Raw genomic sequence first — 17,075 nt, 5'->3', positions numbered from 1 at the left:
GCTTGGAGGGTGGCTGACCCTTACAAGGGGAGAGAAATGGGGGTATTGATGGAGGGCTGATGGGTCCGAGCGGAGGCACAGAAGTGGCAGAGTTTGCTTTACAGAGGGGAACACGGACAGGGCGAGGGCGGATGCTGTGATTGACAGTGTAAAAAATGTGGAAACTACAAAACAGAGCCCTGATGGAAATGTCCCCATGTTTCTTATAGGGCTCCATACAGAAACGTTTGTGCATGAATTATCCTTGCGATATAATCTGTCAGTGAGGAGTCATGTGCATTTCAATCAATATAAAAGGCAAAAATCTGTGAATTCTTGGATTGAGATGGAAAAAAGCAGTGTAAATTTAAGACATTTGAAGAAAGTAGAAAAGATAATGGAACTATTTTTTAAATAAAATCTTTGAGCACTAACAATCCCCAAAATAAAAGCTAGACAGTCAAATCAATTCATTTAGCAATATATATTTTGTTATTATGTTTGTTTGAGCAAAAGACCACGCATGGAAAAACACATAGGACATTTGCTTTAAAACTGCAAAACTCTCTCAGCTCTATTAACGTGGGCCTCAAATTCTCTAAAAATGCAGGCAAGACGACAGGCTGACTGCGCACCCTGCCACAACGACCACCTACACCCCTGTTTGATCCAGAAAAAAACCTGATGGCAGCAGTATTCTAAGTCTGCAGTTGTAAAGGCAGATAGGAGTCCGTGGCTCCTGACGCAGTCAACTGTGGAGGGTGGGGAAATTCACCAAACTGATGCATTGAATCAGCACTGCTACCAATCAAACTCAATGCTGCCGTCTGGTGATACAGGTGTGTGTGTGTGTGTGTGTGTGTGTGTGTGTGTGTGTGTTCGTTCTCGCTCATACAGGACACTCACTTGGCTGAGGAGCAGATAAGCTGAGAGTCCTTGTAAGCAATCAGGTAGCCCTGGTTCTCTGGGTTGTGAACAGTTACCTGCGCAAATCAACAAAACACAGAGGAAGTTAATTACACAGGGAATTCGATGTATTAACAGTTCCAACTCAAATCAAGAGCACACAGATCCCCCTATAGGAGACTCACATTGGATTCACAGACTTGAGTTGATCAGTAATCTAACCTCGGCAACCTGCTTTCTAAATATACACTGTACTCTGTCTGAAAGTGAAACAGAGCACAACTGCAGGGTTCGAGGGGCATGGGCAGCTGTTACTAAGATCAACATTTCCCATCAATACTTTATAACTGATATTAAAGACACGCTTCGGAATTTTTGCGACTAGTTATTATTTTTACCTCCCGCTTTGGCCTGGATGTGTCAATGTGTAGTTCATACATGCATAATCTATGAGCAGAATTACTGATTTACCTCAAAATCAGCCACGAAATCCCTAGTTTGAAAGCGACTTTTACTGGAAGCTGTACGGCGCCATTTTCTCTACATTTCCCCTCGTGGGCCAGCCCCCTAGCAATTAGAGTTCCAGCCAATGAGAATCAGCCATTCGTCATTTGCGTGACAGCTTGCAAGCTGCACACAGCAGAGCATGAAAGAGAGCAATGCACATATCTGCACATGACGTAGTACGCAGTTTGAGGATCACTTTTGACACGAGCGCTACTTTCAGAACTACTGGCTCAAAAGTACACAATAGTACCGAAAATTATCTTTACATAAGTTATAGTAAGGGCTATGACTGGGACTCCTGACCCTGATTATGAATTTATGTAATTTCAGCCTTCTAGTAGTCAGAAGTATTGTCCAACACAGTAGTGTGTGTGTGTGTGTGTGTGTGTGTGTGTGTGTGTGTACACACACACACACGTTTTCCTACCTCATCAGAACTACGTCTTAACATGTCACCAGAATTTGGGCTGGGCGATATCAAATTCATTTCAATTCATGTTTATGCACAACGTTTCAAATCTCCTTAACTCCTTCTGTGCTGTGTGCACCTTCCCACACAGACACCAAGTCCCTCCCCCTGCCACTCACAACAACGAGACGAAAGATCACTTCTTCCTCCCCGACAACAAGCAGTTTCAGTATCGTTAGTCTCAACTCCCAAAAAGGTACAACAGAGCAGACCCTAACTAAGACAAGACTATATATTTTTTTCATCTATATTTTTTTTTTTATAAAAACACATACAAAACGACTACGTCACACATACATCAACTACATCACACATCACTGCTGGAAGTGGTGTTGGAGGGCCAGTAGGAGGCACTCTTTCATCTGGTCTAAAAAAAAATATGCCAATGCCCCAGGGCAGTGAATGGGGACACTGCCCTGTGTAGGGTGCAGTCTTTCGGATGGGATGTTAAATGGGCGTCCTGACTCACTGAGGTCATTAAAGATCCCATGGCACTTATCGTAAGAGTAGGGGTGTTAACCCCGGTGTCCTGTCTAAAAACCCAATCTGGCCCTCAAACCATCAGTCACCTAATAATCCCCAGTTTACAATTGGCTCATTCATCCCCCTCCTCTCCCCTGTAACTATTAAAAAATAAAATAAAAATTGACCTTTAACTGTGCAACAGAATATTATAAAAAATAAATAGATTTTAGGCCATGTTGCCCAGCCCTAACCAGAATGTCCTGACAAGGTAGGAAAACTAGAAATAACATTTTACGAAAGTACAGACTTTTAGGCTTAAGGGTCAGGGAAAATACGTTTTTGAATGGGAATACATTTTCACTCGCCAAAAAGTCCAGAAATTCATGAAAACAAAGCTGTGGGTGTGTACTCACGCTCTCCAGCACACGTAGACACCTCTCGGCTCCCCACAGCGATGCCACCAGCTTCTCCTTGTCATCCTCGTGGCTTAGGTTCTCCACACATTCTTTCACTGCAGGAAACAAGATGTCGGTTCAACCACTCAACACCATCGATCAGGTTAGAGTATAAACACCAAAAATGGAAACGCCATTGAAGAGCCATGACCTCAACCCCATTGAACACCTTTTGAATGAATTGGAACGCCGACTTCGGGCAAAGCCTAATCACCCAACATAAGTGCCTGACCTCACTAATGCTCTTGGGGCTGAATGGGAAGTCCCCGCAGCAATTTCCAACATCTAGTGGAAAGCCTTCCCAGAAGAGTGGAGGCTGTTATAGCAGCAAAACGGGGGGACCAACTCCATATTAATGCCCAGGATTTTGGAATGAGATGTTCGACGAGCAGGCATCCACATACACTGCATGACAAAGTATATATTTGTTTGTTGTTGCGTCAGCTGCGTCTCAAACTGCCACATCTGCTGATGTCGGCCATCCACATTTGCGGTGAAAGGTGGCAGAGCTTTGGTGGTATTATTCAGACCATGAGACATCCAGAAAATCATTCTGACGAAAACATCCAGTGTTCAAACGGTTTGGTCTACAAACTAATATGACCACTAGGGAAAGATGACTGTCACGGACACAATTGTGTACTCCATTTTGCTCTACGACCCCCACGTGTGTCATGGGACTTGTCTTAAGTTGGCACTGCCGATCTGCCAACATCTGTCTGTAGCGTCAGAACTGTTTGGGATACACACTAATATGACCCGTCTATGGAAAGGGGAGACTGTCACGAACACATCTTGCACACTGAAAGTAACCCTGTACCAGTTAAAATGTTTTATGGAAGTACACAGTGTACAAAACATTAGGAACACCTGCTCTCTCCATGAGAATCCAGGTGAAAGCTATGATCCCTGATTGATGTCACCTTTTAAATCCACTTCAAATCATTGCAGGGCTCCCGAGTGGCGCAGCGGTCTAAGGCACTGCATCTTAGACCGTCTCTGGTTCGAATCCAGACTGTATCACATCCGGCAGTGATTGGGAGTCCCATTGGGCGGCGTCCGGGTTTGGCCGGGGTAGGCTGTCATTGTAAACGAGAACGTTCTTAACTGACTTGACTAGTAAAATAACAAAACAAATGTAGATGAATGGGAGGAGACATGTTAAACTGGTATTTTAAACCTTGAGAGAATTGAGACATGGATTGTGTATGTGTGCCATTCAGTGGGTGAATGGGCAAGAAAATATTTAAGTGCCTTTGAACGAGGTATGCTAGTAGGTGCACGGGTTAGCGTGTGTTAAGACCGGCAACTCTGCTGGGTTTTTCACACTCAACAGTTTCCCCTGTGTATCAAGAATGGTCCACCCCCAAAGGACATCCAGCCAACTTGACACAACTGTGGGAAGTATTGGAGCCAACATCCCTGTGGAAAGTGTCCATGCCCCAAGGAATTCAGGCTGTTCTGAGGGCAAAAAGGGTTGCAACTCAATATTAGGAAGGTGTTCCCAATGTTTTGTACACTCAGTGTATATGGAATTAGCTCAGTGCCCCCCCCCAAAAAAAGGGGTTAAATGTGTTAAAATATAAAAAACAATTTCCTGGTCTTTCTTATCGCTCTCAAATATAAGATATAGCCTTTTGACTGTTTTGCCATGTATGAATCGGTTATTAAATGCATTTCTATGGGCAAGACAAATTCAATGTTTAATCAAATATTTCTATTTTATTTTTATCCTGCAAACTAATTCCTTGGAGGGCCTAGCGTCTACAGGTGTTAGTTTCTTCCCATAGCAACCAGGAGTGGGGAGTTCCTTAATAATGAATAACCTTAATTCAATCAATCACGTACAAGGTAGGAGTGAAAACTCAGACACTCAACATGGAATGAGTTTGACACCTGAACTTCAAAACCAAAAATAGCTAAACGATCCTTGGTATCACCATCTTAAAATAATTCCATATGTTAGCTTAGTAGACCCCCCCCGCCGGCTTACAGTCTAGGGGGTTAACCTTGACTGCTCCTGTAAGTCGCTCTGGATAAGACCGCCTGCTAAATGACTCAAATGTAAATATCTAGGTCTAGCTTACCTTTATCCACTATGTGGTCCAGGCCTCCCAGGAGCCTGAGCTCCTCTTTAAACCAGTCCCCAGCCCGCTTGGAGGTCAGCGATAACAAGGTCTCCATGGCTAAATGCCCCGTCTAAGCACACACAGGGAATAATGAAAATACACTTACACAGGGTATAAGTAGACATGACTGACTCGGTGTGTTGTGATTCAAATATGCTAACTATGACAGATGATAACAGGGTGAGGAATTGGAAGAAAAAAGATTTCCTTCCTCTCAGTGATGGGAGTCAGGAGAAATCTAGATTGCATGTAGGTAGAGTTCAGGTCCAACCACAACAATACTGACATCTTGAATTTCACTGTCAATAGATAGAGATATTAATTATGAAAGTGTTAACTCCTAACATTAAACATATTAAAACAAACTGAGCTCAAAGTCAGCCAGTTCTTCCACCAACTTTCAATCAGATTCTCTAATGATTAACTCAACATGGAAGCTTACAGAAATATAAAAGTGAGTCCCTGTGATTATTCCGGAGAGAGACCGCTTGAATTCATGAAAATCAGTTGGGGGGGGGGGGGGGGGGCCTTGAGGCGAATGGTCAGTCTGCTCTCTACAGTGCCTTGCGAAAGTATTCGGCCCCCTTGAACTTTGCGACCTTTTGCCACATTTCAGGCTTCAAACATAAAGATATAAAACTATTTTTGGTGAAGAATCAACAACAAGTGGGACACAATCATGAAGTGGAACGACATTTATTGGATATTTCAAATTTCTTTAACAAATCAAAAACTGAAAAATTGGGCGTGCAAAATTATTCAGCCCCTTTACTTTCAGTGCAGCAAACTCTCTCCAGAAGTTCAGTGAGGATCTCTGAACGATCCAATGTTGACCTAAATGACTAATGATGATAAATACAATCCACCTGTGTGTAATCAAGTCTCCGTATAAATGCACCTGCACTGTGATAGTCTCAGAGGTCCGTTAAAAGCGCAGAGAGCATCATGAAGAACAAGGAACACACCAGGCAGGTCCGAGATACTGTTGTGAAGAAGTTTAAAGCCGGATTTGGATACAAAAAGATTTCCCAAGCTTTAAACATCCCAAGGAGCACTGTGCAAGCGATAATATTGAAATGGAAGGAGTATCAGACCACTGCAAATCTACCAAGACCTGGCCGTCCCTCTAAACTTTCAGCTCATACAAGGAGAAGACTGATCAGCGATGCAGCCAAGAGGCCCATGATCACTCTGGATGAACTGCAGAGATCTACAGCTGAGGTGGGAGACTCTGTCCATAGGACAACAATCAGTCGTATATTGCACAAATCTGCCCTTTATGGAAGAGTGGCAAGAAGAAAGCCATTTCTTAAAGATATCCATAAAAAGTGTCGTTTAAAGTTTGCCACAAGCCACCTGGGAGACACACCAAACATGTGGAAGAAGGTGCTCTGGTCAGATGAAACCAAAATTGAACTTTTTGGCAACAATGCAAAATGTTATGTTTGGCGTAAAAGCAACACAGCTCATCACCCTGAAAACCCCATCCCCACTGTCAAACATGGTGGCAGCATCATGGTTTGGGCCTGCTTTTCTTCAGCAGGGACAGGGAAGATGGTTAAAATTGATGGGAAGATGGATGGAGCCAAATACAGGACCATTCTGGAAGAAAACCTGATGGAGTCTGCAAAAGACCTGAGACTGGCACGGAGATTTGTCTTCCAACAAGACAATGATCCAAAACATAAAGCAAAATCTACAATGGAATGGTTCAAAAATAAACATATCCAGGTGTTAGAATGGCCAAGTCAAAGTCCAGACCTGAATCCAATCGAGAATCTGTGGAAAGAACTGAAAACTGCTGTTCACAAATGCTCTCCATCCAACCTCACTGAGCTCGAGCTGTTTTGCAAGGAGGAATGGGAAAAAATTTCAGTCTCTCGATGTGCAAAACTGATAGACATACCCCAAGCGACTTACAGCTGTAATCGCAGCAAAAGGTGACGCTACAAAGTATTAACTTAAGGGGGCTGAATAATTTTGCACGCCCAATTTTTCTGTTTTTGATTTGTTAAAAAAGTTTGAAATATCCAATAAATGTCGTTCCACTTCATGATTGTGTCCCACTTGTTGTTGATCCTTCACAAAAAAAATACAGTTTTATATCTTTATGTTTGAAGCCTGAAATGTGGCAAAAGGACGCAAAGTTCAAGGGGGCCGAATACTTTCGCAAGGCACTGTATGAAGAATAGGGCTTCATCCCAAATATCACCCTATTCACTACACAGTGCACCACTTTTGACCAGAGCTCTATGGGTGACATTTGGGACACCAACTAGAAAATCAGTGGAGAGGATATTTATAGAAGCAAAGGAAACCAAAAGGCTAAAAAGCCAGATATCAAGGGCCCTGTCATCACGTCATCAGATTAAACCTGGTTTGAAATGCTGTGCAGTTTCGCCAGTCCCAATTCAAATACATTATTTCCATTGGCTCTAACGTGCAAAGCCATTCTGTGTCAGGGGCAACTGTTCATCTCTCTCTACAAGGGAACGTGTTATCATTTCACAAACAAAAGTCATGTTTTTTTGGTGACAGTCAGAGACCTCTCATCGCATCAATCAAGCAGTGTTTTCCCCTAAAACAATGCTGAAATAATTATTCAAAACATGGCTTACAGCGGCGACGGCCATTAGAGGAGCCAAAGCAGGAAGATTATTAGCGTAAATCCAAGATTACATCTACACAACACCTGCTAATCCATAATGGTTTAAGGCCTACATTTAAACCTCTAGTTGTCCATCTGCCGCAGGACAGAGGGGGAGGAGAAGAGTTAGAGATAGAGATAGACGGGGAGAAAACAAGGAGGAGGAAAGAGAGTCTAGAGGCTTTGAGCTACAGCTAGTCTCCATCCTGTAAGCATAGACCAGGGTTATATTCATTAGGCCCCCCCCCCCCCAAAAAAAGAACTGGCCTGAAACGGGGAGGGACTACCTGAACTTGCCCAACAGGAAATACTTTTGTTTTCCGTTGCATGCCCTACTGAATATGACCTAAGGAACACTCTCTCTAGGGAACCCGTACCGTGATGTTCTCCAGGTCCAGGTGCTTGTTGTGCACCGTGTCGCACAGCTTGCGGATCTTCTCCTTGACCTTTGACATCTCCTTGGCAGTGAGCTGGTTGTCCTTGGCCACAGAGTGGTCCCCCTCCAGCTCCAGCAGGCGGATCATCAGGTCTAGACTGGCACGGTCCAGGTCCATGTTGAGTCGGTCTCGGCTCAGGATGTACATCAGACTGGCCGTACACAGGGAGAGGTTCTGGGAGGGGGGGGGGGTAATGGAGAGAGGTAAAAGGGAGGTGGAGAAAGGATACATGAACCTGATATTCAGATTTTAAGTTGTGTCACTATAACAGCACAGGTCGTGTTACTAAGCGCCAATGCCTTTTGTAACTTGGCAGGCTCCAGTTAAAGGTTTGAGCTTCAATACTGCTCTGACAGAAACCAAGTCAAGTCAGGCACAATCTCTGGAGGAGCAGCCTTAACTTACCGGGTGCTGTGGGGCATCGTTGAGTGTCTTGAAGACCTGGGCCACCTTCCCTCTGGCCCGCAGGTGCATTCTGAAGCTGGGCATGGCACACCTGGTGGCCAGGCTAATGATACTGCAGGAGAGGAGAGATTAATAAAGTTGAAGTGAAGAGAGAAGAGGGGAGAGAAGGGTCACTCTTCTGCTAGATCATCGTCTAGTTTGCTATCGTCTGATGGGAATGGCATGCTGCGAGGAAAACCGTGCCGTTAACCGCAGACCTAGGATCAGATGAACCTTCACTTAATCATTATTTTAAAGCTGGAATCCTTAAAGTGGAACTCTAGCCTCCGTTTCACCTCATTTACTTACAAAGGCACATCTCAATAGGTGGTCCAGGTATGTCATGAACGTAAAAGTTCAACAATCAATGTCAAAGGATGTCTGATAGTGAAACTGCCACATCCGTTTGCAAACACCTTTTCCCCTGACGTCATTGACAAAATAGCAGAATATGCACTCAAATCTTCATTCCCAAGTTGTGCGATGCTCCTCACCTCCACATTGTCCACAAAACAAAAACAATAAGTACGGCCATGGGGGCGGACAGTGGTGTCGTTTCCCCTACTGCGGATTCCATCTTTAACCATCAATGAGATGCCAAAGAATCTGACCCCGTATCAGTAGTTAGAGCATTAACTAGCAGCTAGTCTTACCTAAGGCAGCGTGTGTTGAGGGGCTGGCCACTCTTCAAGCCAGTGGCCAGGTACTCAAAGTCATCGGTGAACTCCTGGTTCTCGCCAAACTCCACCACGTCGTTGAAGTGCTTGACATGCTGGACTACTGTGTATAGCTGCAACAAAGTGTTGATGTCACGCCAATGCATGCTGGGCTCATTACATCACATGGTACAATGCATTCGTAAGGTATTCATACCCTTTCTACACATTTTTTTGCGTTACAGCCTTATTCTAAAATGGATTAAATAAGACCTCAATCTACACACAATACTCCATAAAAACAGTAAAAACTGGATTGTAGAAAAGTATTTAAAAATAAACAGAAATAACTTATTTATGTAAATATTCAGACCCTTTGCTATGAGAATCGAAATTGAGCTCAGGTGCAACCTGTTTTCATTGATCATCCTTGAGATGTTTATACAACTTGATTGGAGTCCACCTGTGGTAAATTCAATTGACGGGACATTATTTCAAAAAGCACATACCTGTCGATATAAGGTCCCACAGTTGACAGTGCATGTCAGAGCAAGCAATGAGGTTGAAGTAATTGGTCATAGACATCCCAGACCAGATTGTGTCGAGGTACAGATCTGGGGAAGGGCACCAAAACATTTCTGCAGCATTGAAGGTTCCCAAGAACACAGTGGCATCCATCATTCTTAAATGGAAGAAGTTTGGAACCACCAAGACTCTTCCTAGAGCTGCCCACTTTGCCAAACTGAGCAATCGGGGGAGAAGGCCCTTGGTCAGGGAGGTGACCAAGAATCCGATGGTCACTGACAGAGCTCCAGAGTTCCACTGTGGAGATGGTAGAACCTTCCAGAAGGACAACCAGCACTACACCAATCACACCTTTCTGGTCGAATGGCCAGACGGAAGCTATTCTTCAGTAAAAGGAACATGACAGCCAGCTTGGAGTTTGACAAAAGGCACCTAACGGACTCTCAGACCATGAGAACAAGATTCTCTAGTCTGATGAAACCAATATTGAACTCTTTGGCCTGAATGCCAAGCGTCACATCTGGAGGAAACCTGGCACCATCCCTACAGTGAAGCATGGTGGTGGCAGCATCATGCTGTGTGGATGTTTTTCAGCAGCAGGGACTGGGAGACTAGTCAGGTTTGAGAGAAAGATGAACGGAACAAAGTAGAGAGACGCTTGATGAAAACCTGCTCCAGAGCGCTCAGGACCTGACTGGGGCAAACGTTCACCTTCCAACAGGACAACGACCCTAAGCACACAAGCAAGACATGCAGGAGTGGCTTCGGGACAAGTCTCTGAATGTTCTTGAGTGGCCCAGCCATAGCCTGGAGTTGAATCTGATCAAAAATCTCTGGAGAGAACTGAAAATAGCTGTGCAGCGACACTCACTATCCAACCTGACAGTTTGAGAGGATCTGCAGAGAAAAATGGGAGAAACTCCCCAAATACAGGCGTGCTAAGTCATACCCAAGAAGAATCGAGGCTGAAATTGCTGCCAAATGATTTTTACCAAAGTACTGAGTAAAGGGTCTGAACACTTCTGTAATGACAAAGTAAAAAACAGTTTTTGCTTTGTCGTTATGGGGTAGTTTGTGTAGATTGATGAGGGGATGTGTAGATTTATTTTAGAATAAAGCTGTAACGTAAAAATGTGGAAAAAGTCTAGGGGTCTGAATACTTTCCGAATGAACAGTATTTGTCCCAAATGGCACTCTATTCAATATATCGTTGTGCTCTGGTTAAAGTATAAGTGAATCAGGTGCAATTTCAGACATAGCACAAGTCCCCCTAATGCAATGTAACAAACAATAAGGAACCATGTCATCATCACCATGTTTCTCACATACTAATTGCGTAACACATTTCCCTTAGTTACACAACACACTTCAATTCTTAGCATGCTAATGACAAATTCTGATGTGTGTGTGTGTGTGAGGGGAGTAGGATAAAAGTTTGTGGATTCGCAGTGAATTGTGGAGCAGGGGTGAGGTAGATACTAGATCGAGCTAGAGAGCTCAGTCCTGCTATTCTTAGCATGAGAGCTATGCGCCCGCAGCCTGCCAAGCGTACAAGCACAAAAACAGCAAATGTTAACTGCAGGTGGAGTTTAAGGACGTGGGATGCCCATTACGCTGTTCCTGCTTACGCGATTGCCCACACTGCAGTTTCTAGCGGGGCTAATACTGCTTAGCATACAGACACCCCCATCATAAAATAACCAACTGCAGATGGTTACATGAACCATTGTTTAGGGATTGAGGGATCCTGCAGTATATGGTCTTATAGGAAGGTGGAGTAATTGATGCACGGCCTCAGAATTCACTGTGGTTTGTTTCAAGAGTCTATATTTAAATAAGATGATCTACACCTGACCAAACCAGGTAGGTATGATCAGGACTAAATTATGGATCATCCATGAAATTGGTGCCATTGTTCAAATCCATTTTTAAAACATTGTAGACCAGGGTCCATATTCATAAAGTAATCAAGGATCAGGTCCACCTGTCCATAAACATATTCATTATTATCTGGAAGGAAAAACTCATCCTAAAATCAGCACTCCTCCTCTGAGGCTTGATCGACAGTTCCAGGGCAATATCTTGTGGTTTTATTTTATTCAACCTTCATTTAAGCATGGAGTCACTTACAGGCTGAGCTTTATAGATGCCAAGTTGCAGACCACAGTGATGGGTTGATGGCTAGAACAGAAGAGTGTTGTGTTGGTGCTCACCTCCTTGTGCTCTTTCCTGCATTTCAGTGCAGTGACAATGTCCTGGTAGGGCTCGGTGGGGAACGACACAGACTTGATGACTTTGGGCGGCGGGCATGGCGGTGCTTTGAACAGGCCGTCGTCTTTGTGAGAGTTGGCATCCTTGCTGCTGCCGCTCGACTGGCTGGCCTGACAGAGAGAGAGAGGAAGATATAGGGGGGTTAAAAGGAGGAAGGAGGGGGAGGGGAGGCAGAGTAGGAGAGACAGGGAAAGGGCAGAAAGAGTGTGTCAGAGGGAGAAAAGCAAAAGCAAACACCTGCTCAGCACACGGCCCTGCTGCTGCTGCTGGCAATTCATGTTGTTGAACGCCAGCCAACAGCCTCCTGCCCCTTACGTAAGAGATAAGGCGCAGTAAAACTCACACGTGTGCCTGCCCCCCCCCCACACACACACAGGAACCAAGTCCCTTCTAGCAGTCTGAGGGCATTATAGGGCCCTGTAAAACATGACTAACATTATCTGTAAGACTGAGAATTCAACATTCAGAGCAGTGTATTTTTAACAGGCTAATGAATTCCAGGGATGGCAAGGTGCCACAATGGCTTATAATGACTTTTGGTGAATTAATCAGACCGTGTGCATGCCAATTGGTACCCTAGTGCACTACAAAAGGAAAAAGGGTGCCATTTGGGACATCGATTGGAGTAGAGTGGCCTTTCCAGAGTAAACACATGCTCGTATTGGTCTCTTTGCCAAACTATGGTTAAGAGACGAATACGAGCATGCGTGTACTCTGGAAAATGTGTAGCAGTGTGTGTGGCAGTGTGTACTCCAAAATTTATGAAAATAAAATGATGCTGACACCATCTAAAATATAATTTAACTCCAGAAATTAGACAAATAATAATTTAACATATTGCACCATGTATATAGACTATGCATGGTCCATATTATCAGGTATGTTATTAGCAATAAGCATTCAAATATAAATTAAACACATTTTATTTGGGGTTTACGGGATATCCGCTGAAAAGCAACGATACCCACTATAAAAACAACATTAAGGTAAACCTGTTTAAGGTAAACTTGTTTAGTTTAACTTCTTAGGTACAAATTAAAGATGTGTCTATCTATAGCAGTGGATAAGAAGTATGCAAAAGTGTTTGCATTAAACCACCACAAGGGGTGAATGAGTTCAACATAGTCAATCTGAAATGGCACTGTTCACAAATTGAGAGCTTAAAATTCCTTGGTATCCACATCACCAAACAAACTAGAATGGTCCAAACACACCAAGACAGTCGTGAAGAGGGCACGACAAAGCCTATTCCCCCTCAGGAAACAAAAAAAATTTGGCATGGGTCCTGAGATCCTCAAAAGGTTCTACAGCTCACTACTGTATATAGCCTCGCTACTGTTATTTTTTACTGTTGTTTTTATTTCTTTACTTACCCATTGTTCACCTAATACCCTTTTTGCACTATTGGTTAGAGCCTGTAAGTAAGCATTTCACTGTAAGGTGTAACCTGTAGTATTGGGCGCACATGACAAACTTTGATGTTCATAAATAAGCATTGAAATACAGTAACATGCCATTCGTAATGTCACCAGTAGGTGTCAGCACCAGCATTAGTTTTGAGTTGATTTACTAGTGTTCACAACAGTCAAAGGTCATGTAAACAATGGCAACCTTGTAATGAGAGTATGTTATGACAAGCACAAGTTAGCTGTTCATTAAGACAATGTCTTTTTACAGGTACCATATTTACAATATACTGTTATTCAATACAAAATGTATTGGCTATACATTTCAACGACAATGGCATGAACTGCTGACTAAAAACGTTTATGCAGGCAAATGCTTGCCACACTGGTTTTTGTCCCATGTTCTAATTTAGCTAGCTACGGATCTCATCATGAATGCAAGTACATTGCCTGAATGATAGACATGTGACAACTGTCTTGCTTTTTGCAGATAGAATATTTAGGAAAACAACCTACATAAGCCCACTAGCTAACATAATAGGCCCAGACAATAACAGTGTCACTTTTGTATCAAAGACGAGTGCTCACTTTGCCAGCAATCGAGTGTTAGCACATACGTAGCACAGATAGCTAGCTAAGCTAACTAACATGCTGGCTAGCTAGCTAGTCAGCCAACGTTAACCCAGTTAGAATGTGATGAGGACAGGGCTACTTGCTTAGTGAAGTGTACTTTTGATCATTTACTTATTCAAATACGCTGGCTGTGGCAAGCTACTCACCATCAAACCACCAGCCTTACTCTCTCTATCTCCACCCGTTGTAACCTAGGGCTGAATGATGTTCAATGAGCAGCTTGTAGAACACTCTCTTCAGGAAACTATTAACAATGCTCACTTGCGGTCATTTTTTTGACAGACGCATTTGTTTATTCTATGTTTCTAATATCAGCACTTTATCTGTTGAATAAAGGCCGCTAAAAATTACATTATTTAAAAATATAAGAAACTCGGCCGATATTAGCCTGTCAACCAATTTAATGGTCGGGCTCCACAGTTAATTATTGCATTAATTCAGGCTTTCGTTCATTAGACAGTACACACAGGCCATATAAAATGTAAACATGTGTGGCTGGTAAAAGTTTGAGCAGCCTACTAAATAAAATGTAGCCCGTTTTTGCAGCCTATAATAGATTTTGGGAATTCCCTCCCTATGGCATTCGTAATTGGAATATTTATCTCCATAGAACACACAAGCAGACTAGGTAAATAGATAACCCCCATAGTAGAATAGTTTCAGATTATTCTATTAATTAGTCGTTTTGTTTTCTGAGTAATTATGGACTGTTCCAGAATCTTCAAAGTGCACCTCGGCAGAAATAGTTTAATATTTTTTGGACCGTGGCAGAAATGATTTTGCTGTGTCGCAGCACCCCAGCTAAAGGACTGCAACGGAAACACTGACGAGCATCACTGGTGGTGGAGGGAGGGTGTGAGTGACGCTGGGGAGAATGGGCAGGGTGCAGTGTCCACGAGCTGCAGAAATCTCATACCTCTAGCTAGCTTGGGGGGGGGGGGGGGGGGTGTAGAGTCTGTGGTGAGCGACACCCCTTGGTGTTGACTAGGAGGTAACTTACGGGTGCAGTGGTTGATCGGGGTACGGGTGGCGGGGGCAGCTCCTCTGGCTCTCTGTTCCAGTGTCTGGCGTTGTACACAGCTTTAGTGGGAGACTGCAGGGGGAAACAGAAAAACAACTAAACTTACACCGTGATGAGGTAAGTCCATGAAGTTACTTCACATTTAAAAATCACACAAAAATCAAACAAAAGAGACCCATTGAGCAACACATACTCCAAACAGCTGCAACAGACAATTTAAAGTTTATTCAATTTCTCCTAATTCAAGGTGATTTTTTTTTAATACTGGGAATGATCAGTGTCTTGGAACAGAGCACATTTGATTTCATTAGTCAGAGGGAGATGTGACAGAGAGATAGAGTGCAGATGGGGTAGAAAACATTGGTCTTTGTTGGTTCGCGTAACAAAACAAGCCCTGTTGGGAGGGAGCGCGCGTCTAAATGAACGCCTATTAAACCACGAGGCGGCCAGGGCAGCTCAAACAGCAGGACTGATTGGAGACAACTGCCAGCACCCACCGTATACAGACACAGGAGTGTACAGAAGAAAAAAAAACTTGGCCCCTCTCCACTCTGCTTTAAAAAAAAATCCCATTGGCTGAATCTGTTGCTGGGATATTAATAATGAAAAGAAAATAAGAAAAAGAGAAGAAAAAAAACATTGCTGGCACAGGATAGAGCACTGTAGGAAACAATGAACCGAGTGTAGCTCAACTTTCAACCATGATCCTACTCTAATCAAGTGGACACAGACCGGCAGGTTCACCGCACCCACGGCAGTGAGTCTTGAGAAGCAAGGCATTTTCTGTAAACATGGGCACTCGCTCTCATGCAAACACACTGTGCACACCAAGGTTTCAAACTCATTCCATGGAGGCCCTAGTGTCTGCAGGGTTTTGTTTTTCTTTCAATTAAGACCTAGACAACCAGGTGAGGGGAGTTCTTTATTAATTGGTGACCTTAATTCAAACAAGCACAAGGGAGGAGCGAAAAGCAGCAGACACTCGGCCCTGCGTTGAATGAGTTTGACACATACATTAGCCAATAAATACCAACTTTTGGCCATAAAAAAAAAAAAAAACTGTAAAACTGATAAATAGCATTTCTACCGGCCAAATTGTCCAGGAGAAAAAACAACGATCCATTGAAAAAATTATGGTTTTTATTCATTGATGGAAATACTCCTAACTTCAAAAGGCAAATATATCCTCAAGTTAAATGGAAATTAGTGTGGGGGTGTGCGTTTCTATTTTTACTCACGCAAAAGATACGAGGTCCTAATAAGGGATTTCAGCTAAGTGTACTGGGCAAAATTGGCGAAGATTGTGTTGCTTATTCCGTCTAGAGGGGATTGTTTCTCCACAACAGAGTAAAGATAGCTTCGAGATCGCACCTTGAGGAAAAAGTAACGAGGCTAATGCGCATCGCAAGCTGCTCCAAGGAGTTGGACAGTTTTGACTTCCCAACAGCAGCAGCTCATTTTGAGCAGGCCAAGGTCCGCTGCAAATGCAAGTAAATTAGAGGCAAATTGTGTTGGTCAGGCCCAGTCCTAGCAGTTCGGCTGCAGCCCTAGGCAAGATCAAGATGTGGCGCCCCTCTGTCATGTATAATAGAAAGATTTGGAATGGATAAAAATACTATGGTACAGTAATGATGTGTAGCATGCGCAATTGGTGCATTTCAGTTCGTTTATGCAGTAGCACTTGTAAACGAAAAACTGTTGCAAACTATTCACATCGGAGAGTTGATGTTGCAAATCACTAGGCAGCCAACTGCCTATAGTAGGAAACAGTTATCAATAAGCTCTCTCAAATGAACCAACCTTAACTAATTGTTTATTTACATATTGGATATTTAATGGATACATTAATGTTTACCCAAGGCCTTCTTCAGAAGTTAGAGACGAGTACAAGCAAGTACACACACACACACATACCACTTTTGAACACTAGAAGGCTGAAAGAGAAAGAGGCTGAGTGCGAGAGAGAGACACTCAGCAGAAGACTGAGGATCATTTACAGCTGCAGACGGGGGACTCACTGGTAGAACCACACTGGTGAAACCAAACCACTCAACCAGCCATCAGCTGTTGTGGTCCAACACCACCCGAGACAGTAACAGGAGCCCTGCTCTGGCCTTAGACAAGC

The 17,075-nt window shown here is 43.4% G+C and overlaps 1 protein-coding gene across 4 annotated transcripts in view; it reads right to left on the bottom strand.

Moving 5' to 3' along the window:
* Nucleotides 1-17,075, bottom strand: part of waplb (WAPL cohesin release factor b) — a 61,583-nt gene that overhangs the window by 7,258 nt on the left and 37,250 nt on the right. For all 4 annotated transcript variants that reach the window (XM_031805215.1, XM_020460247.2, XM_020460248.2 and 1 more), the window contains 8 exons: nt 14,930-15,022; nt 11,833-12,000; nt 9,092-9,228; nt 8,400-8,511; nt 7,935-8,168; nt 4,869-4,980; nt 2,740-2,837; nt 886-962 (listed from right to left, as the gene is read on the bottom strand). In XM_031805215.1, coding sequence (XP_031661075.1) covers nt 886-962; nt 2,740-2,837; nt 4,869-4,980; nt 7,935-8,168; nt 8,400-8,511; nt 9,092-9,228; nt 11,833-12,000; nt 14,930-15,022 — 1,031 coding nt within the window. The remainder of the gene's footprint in view (nt 1-885; nt 963-2,739; nt 2,838-4,868; nt 4,981-7,934; nt 8,169-8,399; nt 8,512-9,091; nt 9,229-11,832; nt 12,001-14,929; nt 15,023-17,075) is intronic.

Source organism: Oncorhynchus kisutch, linkage group LG25, assembly GCF_002021735.2.
Source record: "Oncorhynchus kisutch isolate 150728-3 linkage group LG25, Okis_V2, whole genome shotgun sequence".
NCBI lineage: Eukaryota > Metazoa > Chordata > Actinopteri > Salmoniformes > Salmonidae > Oncorhynchus > Oncorhynchus kisutch.
This window is presented reverse-complemented; position numbering and strand designations above follow the sequence as displayed.